The following is a 7614-nucleotide window of genomic DNA, read 5'->3' as shown; positions in this document are numbered from 1 at the left end:
TCTAATAAACTGGCCAGGGAGTGTATGTTATCCACTTTCAACGGTTTTCTTCAATACAGATGTTTTTTCCCAGCAAGAAATAAAAAATATGATATTATCAGATTTTGAATGTATTGGCTCCATTCTAAAATCAGTTGTTCTCGATCAATTCTAGTGATCAATAGTTTTTCTTTCGTTTGATTTTCTACACTCGATCGCTATGCAACGCGAAACACGTAATTTGACCCAAGAATAATGTGCCCAAGCGGTAGTTTTGAGAGAAGAAGGGTGGACATACACAAGAATTGCAGAAAGGTTTGGAGTTTCCCATACAAGTGTGTCCAGAATGTTGCAGCGATTCACGGAGACAGGTATGAATATCCGAAGATCAGGACAGGGTAGACGGGTAACAACTGCCATTCAAGAACGTTACTTGAGAGTTTCTTCGTTGAGACAACGGTTTGCAACCGCTCGCCTCCTTCAAATTCAGCTTGAGCAAACTCATGAGGTGCAAATTAGCACTCAGACAATAAGAAATCGCCTCAGAGAATATTATTTAAGGCCTCGTGTCGCGGCAAGAGGCCCAGCTCTTACCCCAGCCCATCGAAGGGCGCGTTTGGATTTTGCGAGAGAGCATTTCCATCGGGAAGAGGCCGATTGGAAAAGAGTTCTCTTCACAGATGAGTCTAGATTCTGCCTCTACCATTGTGATCGACGTTCCCTTGTATACAGACGTCCATATGAAAGATATGCTCAGTGCAATTTCCTGAATACTACGGGTTTCGGGGGAGGATCGATTATGGTATGGGGTGGAATATCTTTGACTACTCGCACAGACCTAGTGGTCGTTGATAATGGAGCTATGAATGCTGATAAGTATATAAGGAACATTCTTGAAGAGCATGTAGTGCCATTTGCCCCATACATTGGTGAAGATTTAATTTTTATGGACGATAATGCCACACCCCATCCTGCGCGCATCGTTCAGGAGTACCTTGAAGAGGTTGAAGTCTCTCGAATGGAATGGCCAGCAAGAAGTCCAGATCTCTATCCGATTGAGCAGGTTTGGGACAACCTCAATAGAAGGCTTAGAAGTTCAGAAAATCATCCTCTTAATGACTTAGGAATCCAACTCGGAGAAATTTGGGAAGGATTAGGTCGGATCACTCATTTTGAGTATGAACAGTCGTTGCCGATCTGTAATTAACGCAAGGGATGGAAATACCAAGTATTAACCCTTTCGAGCCGATTGGTACAACATATGTACCATCAGTGCTTTCAAAAAGACTGGAACTTCTGTTTTGCATTTTGAGTGGTTTAAATGTGTACCAGTCCGTTCGGTAGTTCTTAGTGCGAAGGAAAACATTCATACGTATGGGATACATAACCTATAACCTCGTGTTTTGTTATTAGTTTCGAGCCAGAACTGTGATTGTTCATATATTTTTGCCCCTGATCAGCGAATTCAGCACTTTTTGTGTGAAAAAATATTAGTTCCGATAAGAATACTACCAATAATCAATAAGTGGGTAAGTGCACTTCAATTCTTCATCATTCTAAATAAAAATGAGCTCTGGCATAAGCATTGGTACACATGTGTACCAGTAGTCTTCTAAATTGGTACATTTATGTACCACACGTCCAAATCAATGGTACACATACTTACCACCTGTCTTATTGCAGTTAAGATTTTGGTGAAATGAGTCGGCGAAAACTGTCCCAAAAAGAAATCGAAAGGTTGGCAGAGAGCTTATCCGAAATTGACTCAGGTTCTGAGCCAGAAAACTTCGAGAGTAGCAGCGATGAATATGAACCAGGAAGCGACGATGATGATTCTACTCAAGACGAATCTCCGCAAGTGCCAGAGAATGTCCCGAATACAGCAACCATTGAAGAGGAAAGAACCAATGAAACAGATTTTGAGGAGGAACACGAAAACCAGGTTTCTACTAACTTCATTATTTGGTCTGATCCTGACGAATCGTTTGAACCTCTAAGAAGTATTTCCCATAAGCGTCCTTGCACTATTTCATCAGACATAACAGCAGACTTCACCCCAATTCAAATTTTTATGAAACTTGTTCCTCGATCTCTTTTTGCTCAGATTGCGCATTGTACAAATGAGCGTATGAAAATATATGCAGAGGCCATATCTAAACGAACCCGAATTGAAGAAACTAATTTGGGAGAAATTCAGGTAGTCATAGGTTGTTCATTTATAATGTCATATAATAAAAGTAAAAGAACAGAAACTAAACCAGAAAATAAAACATCTAATGAAACAAAGAAGAGACATGGAAGACAAGACCACACAGGAATATAGAATCTTCAACAGAAAAATATCTAGAGAAATGAGAAAGCAAAAAAGACAACTGAATGCTGAAAAAATAAAGAGTGTTATAGAGGAGAATAAAAGTTTTAAGCTGCTGAGGAAGACTACGATGGGGAAAAGGGAGATACAGAAGATCAAGGATAGACACGGAAACGTCGTGACTCAAAAACAGGAAATCTTAAAGTCTATAAAACTTTTCTACCAAGAATTATATACATCCAAGCAACAAGTGATCGAAGCCGATATCCCAAAGATACAAAACCAGGGATCAGAAGACATTCCGGAAATAACCGGTGATGAAATAAGGAGTGCTTTGAGAGATATGAAAAATAACAGAGCTCCCGGTGACGATGAACTAGTTATAGAGTCGATCAAAGAAGGAGGCCCAAAAATCATCGAGGCTATAAAGGTTCTATTCAATAAGTGCCTCGAGGAAGGAACTACACCATCACAATGGAATAACGCAACCATTGTTGTTCTACACAAAAAAGGGGACGTAACAGATCTTAGGAACTACAGACCGATCAGCCTCCTCAACCACATTTATAAATTGTTCACCAAAATACTCGCGAAGCGTTTGACAAATAAAATAGATTTCTTCCTTTCGAGAGAGCAGGCGGGATTCAGATCAGGTTACGGAACTAATGACCATCTTCTGACAATTAGAGTTCTAATAGAGAAATGTATCGAGTACAACAGACCACTAATGCTCGTGTTTGTGGATTTTGAGAAGGCCTTTGATTCGGTGGATCAACGAAGACTTCTAGAGACACTTGTGGAGTGCCGCATCGATCATAGATACTCAAGAATTATCGAACATATATATAATAACGCCACGGCAAACGTTAAAGTATCGATGGATCGGAGCACTGATAAGTTTGATATCGATCGAGGGGTAAGACAAGGTGACACACTTTCACCTAAATTGTTTGTTGCATTGATACAGAGTATACTGAAGAGAGCAAACTGGAGTACAACAGGAGTAAACATCGATGGTGAGAAGATAAACCATCTCTGCTTTGCAGATGATATTGTGCTCATAACTGACAACATACGAGAGGCGCAGTACATGTTGGATATGCTTAACGATATCTTGAAGGATTTCGGTTTGAAAATGAATCTATCGAAGACTCAATACATGACAAATTTGGTACCGAGTAGCCCTCTGAAAGTCAACAACATTAACTTAGAGCAAGTGCATATCTACAAATATTTGGGCCATGAAATCGGCATCAGGAGAGATAACCAGACTCACGAAATCCAACGAAGAATAGGTTTGACGTGGGCGGCTTTCGGTAGACTCAAACATGTACTGAGAGCAGCTGATGTCCCAATATGTTTGAAGAGGAGGGTATTCAATCAATGTATTTTGCCTGTTCTCACGTATGGAGCTGAGACACTTACATTGACCAAAAGGAACATCTGCAAAATACAAGTGATGCAACGGAGAATGGAAAGATCAATGTTAGGAGTTACCCTTAGAGATAGAATACCAAACCGAACAATAAGAAACCGAACAGGAGTACGGGACGCAGTTGAGACTATCGTACAGCTCAAGTGGAATTGGGCTGGACATGTGGCGAGAATGAGTGATGGAAGATGGACGAAGAGACTTGTGGAATGGAGGCCCAGACATGAAGCATATAGAAGTAGAGGTCGACCTCCTAGTCGGTGGACGGATGATTAAAAAGAGTAGTTGGAAACTGGATTCAGGTGGCACAGGACCGAAAAAGATGGCTAGAGTTGAGGGAGGCTTTCGTTCAGCAGTGGACAGGATAAGCTTTATGATGATGATGATGATGATGATAATCGTTTACCCTGTATCAGTGACTATTGGTCTGAAAGTCCGTCACTGGGAAATCAGTCAATAAAAACTGCTATTTCCCGTGACAGGTACAAACTTATTAGTTCGAAACTTTACTTCGCCTCGCCAAAAAAACCAGATAATGCTGATAAAACCTATTACATTCAGGATGTTGTAGAATGTCTGAAATCAACATTCCAAAAGTACCGAGAAGACAGTAGCTTTCAGAGTATCGATGAAAGTATGACAAAATTCAAAGGCCGATCATCCCTAAAGCAGTATATGCCGATGAAACCGGTAAAACGTGGAATAAAAATGTGGCTACGATGTGATGCTCAGTCAGGATACACATACGATTTCAATATCTATGCTGGGCGAGAAACGGAGGCACAAATAGGTACATTGGGAGAGCGAGTGGTGAACTCCCTTGCTTCTACAATCCGCCAAGATGATGTAACTCTTTGTTTCGATCGTTTTTTCACAACAGTGAATTTATTGGAAACAATAAAATATCCCGCATTGGGTACTTGTATGAGCAATCGGAGGAATCTACCAAAAATCGACACAAAGTTGGAGAAAAGTCAGTACGTATTCAAATGTACGCCAAAAGGATTGCTATATGTCAAGTGGCGGGATACAAAGGATGTATGTGTTCTGAGTAATTGCCATTCAAATGATGTAACCACTGTTAAAAAAACACAAAAGGATGGTAAGAAAGTCACAGTACAATGTCCTGCTATGATTGCATTTTATAGAGAAATCATGGGAGGGGTCGACTTAGCCGATCAGATGTCAGGCCTTTATGAACTAGATCGGAAATCCACCAAATGGTGGAAGAAAATCTTTTATAGGCTGATGATGATGGCTGCAGTTAATTCTTGGATAATATACTGTCAACTCAAGAAAAAAAAAATTCCTTTCAAAAGTTTTCTTGTTCTGCTTGCTGAAGAATTAGTATTAGAAGGCATGAAAACCACATCAGTCAAAAGATCATCAAAGAATGGGCGCTTATCAAAAAAGGGGAAAACAATGAAAAACGTCTCATTACATTTACCTTACGAAGGAGGAACAAGAAGGCGTTGCAAAAGGTGCACAACACTCGGAAAACAATCGAGGACAAAAATGGTTTGCAAAGAATGCGACTTACCACTTTGCAAATCATGCTTTGCCGATTATCATATGTCATAATAATAGCCGATAATATCTTAGTAACACAGTTTTATAAAATTGTCTTTGTTTACAAACACTTTGTATAAATAAAAGTGAGTTTGAAAGTACTTGTTGTATACATAATATCTATTGCTTGAGACTAGTGGTACACATAAGTACCGTACTACAGAACTGGTGGTACACTGTTGTACCACACCCCCACCCCCAAAATAATAAAAAAAATAATGTTTTTTCAATGCAGAATTCATGTATATTCACAACTAAACACGAAACAGTCATTGGATTTATTAATATTTTTCATATACGAATGCCGTCTCGAAAGGGTTAAATCACTTATCAGCATTTCAGTATTTTGAAAATTGTACATTTCTCTTCTTTCACATAAGATTCGGTGAAATCCTGAATTTTTCTTCCATTTAATGTGTCTTGTTTCGTTCAAAACCTTCCCGAGAGAACATGAAAAATAAGTTATAAAGTCAATGTAGAGTTAACTTTCATTAAAATTGAGATTTTCAGAATGTGCGTTAATTTTTTTGCGCAGTGTAGTTACTAACGAGTTACTAACGAATGGAAAAAAATAATCTTCATTTTAGAAGAAGTGGGTGCTAGCTTCGCATTTTGGGGATGTCATTTTCCCATCATAGGTAAGGTTACAAACAAAAATTTTTGTGTTACAAATAGTTACTAACGATGAACTTTCCAACTGTACTCTCTTTTCTCAGTGGGTGACCGTGAAGTTCATTCATTCAGTCATTCATTGCTGTATCCCGTTGCCGGGAATGAATCTACAAAACACAAAAAAAAGAAAAACAAGAAAAAAAAAAGAAAAAAGTGCGAACAGACTTATAATTTTTCAGGGCTAATTGCGACTGTGTGCTGTCCTGTGACTGTGGAGACACAAACGTGACCTACAGATCCTACCACACTCCGGGCATGGATAGTCACCAACCAGATCTGGCCGCCGCTGTATCCTTCTCGAGTCTCCATTATAACTATGTACCAAAGACCTCCACTGTGACCTGTCTAACGCTAGTTGTTCCCAGTTATGATTGGCATCAACTGATTTTAGGGATTGATGTAGTGTAACCGCTTTTACTGGCTTCCTGGTTTCCGGGCTCCCTCAGTGAATTCGCCATATAGAGCTATTTTTAACCGTGAAGTTAGCACCCAGCGAAATGCGGTGTTTTTCTACTAATACCTTTGAGTATTTTGGTGTTACAAATAGTTACTAACGAGTTACTAACGAATGCAAACAAAAATTTTTTCATTTTCGAAAAAGATCCACAGTTCTTCACCATTGGAACAATTTTTGGTGTTTTCACCAAAAAATAAGACAAAAAAATTCAATAATTAGCAACTAGAACGAGCTAGATAAACTTTGTGTTACCACTGTTTCAGTTTCTTGGCAGGAATTTATTTCGAGAACATGTTAAGACGATTATAATGTTCCTTTATATAAAATAAAAATATTATAAATATTTTATAAATTATAAAAATCATGAATTGGGGGCCGAGCTTCTACCAACACCCTATAGCTGATCACAGTCAATGCCCACTTCACTCCTACTAAATTTGTGAATGTACGACTCCAAGATCCAAGAATGTTCGGAGAAGACTGTCCTAAAGTGTCCTCTCCAGTCCCCAGCAGGGCAGTGCCTTTTTCAAATGCAAAGTCTGGCAAGCGGACAGTTGAGTTGCATCCGATAAAAGTCGGATCCAAAGACTACTGAAGCTTGAAAGGTGAACTCTGTCAAAAATATCGAGTATCGTCTGACTATTTGTCTGTACATTTTGTTTCGAGATGTTGCAAGCTCCTCGTTCCCTTCAGAATAGAATGGGACGAAAGCAACTCCTTGCAACGCAACAAAAAAGCGAAGCAGCCCTGCCGAAGAGGTTACAACACTCACCTTGCAACATACTGAAGGATTGATCTATTAATTGAAGTTCTGTTGTCCAAATGATGAGTAGAAATAATCCAACCTATACTTTAGTCAATAGTTGATATAGGTCACTTTTTTCTTTTACATTATGAGGCATACTGTACCTCATTGCTTCACCAATGAATAAAATTTATACCTGTACTATTCTGTAATTAAAATTCGACTGTGTTCTTCTTTTTCGTAACAAATTGAGTACAATTATTCACATATTCTATTTTTAAATTCATTTCTAATTTTTCACCCTAAACATAGTCAGACGACATCCGATATCCGTGACAGAGTTCACCATTCCAGTTTCAATAATCTCTGAAAAAACGAAAAACCTAATGGCCAAATTATGTGGTTGTAGGTATACTTGGAGCGATTTATTACAAAACTTATTTTTTAGT

At 38.8% G+C, this 7614-nt stretch overlaps 2 protein-coding genes across 2 annotated transcripts; both read left to right on the top strand.

The window, feature by feature from the left end:
* Positions 1 to 1216: 1216 nt before the first annotated feature.
* LOC123306955 lies at positions 1217 to 2302 on the top strand. The gene is made up of 2 exons (XM_044889156.1): positions 1217 to 1508; positions 1663 to 2302. Exon 2 carries the CDS (start codon positions 1679 to 1681, stop codon positions 2300 to 2302), a length of 624 nt encoding a protein of 207 aa, XP_044745091.1. The 5' UTR covers positions 1217 to 1508; positions 1663 to 1678.
* A 1836-nt stretch (positions 2303 to 4138) lies between these two features.
* Positions 4139 to 5608, top strand: LOC123306699 (piggyBac transposable element-derived protein 4-like). The gene has a single exon (XM_044888817.1). The coding sequence runs from the start codon at positions 4359 to 4361 to the stop codon at positions 5301 to 5303; it is 945 nt and encodes a 314-aa protein (XP_044744752.1). The 5' UTR covers positions 4139 to 4358; the 3' UTR covers positions 5304 to 5608.
* Positions 5609 to 7614: the final 2006 nt, after the last annotated feature.

The sequence above is a fragment of the Coccinella septempunctata genome, chromosome 2 (genome assembly GCF_907165205.1).
Source record: "Coccinella septempunctata chromosome 2, icCocSept1.1, whole genome shotgun sequence".
Taxonomy (NCBI): Eukaryota; Metazoa; Arthropoda; class Insecta; order Coleoptera; family Coccinellidae; genus Coccinella; species Coccinella septempunctata.
The sequence above is the reverse complement of the archived record's forward strand: the minus strand, read 5'-3'. Positions and strand labels throughout refer to the sequence as shown.

Bases quoted from the DNA above. Each gene is read 5' to 3' on its own strand.
- LOC123306955 (XM_044889156.1), top strand. From the start codon at position 1,679: ATGAGTCGGCGAAAACTGTCCCAAAAAGAAATCGAAAGGTTGGCAGAG.
- LOC123306699 (XM_044888817.1), top strand. From the start codon at position 4,359: ATGACAAAATTCAAAGGCCGATCATCCCTAAAGCAGTATATGCCGATG.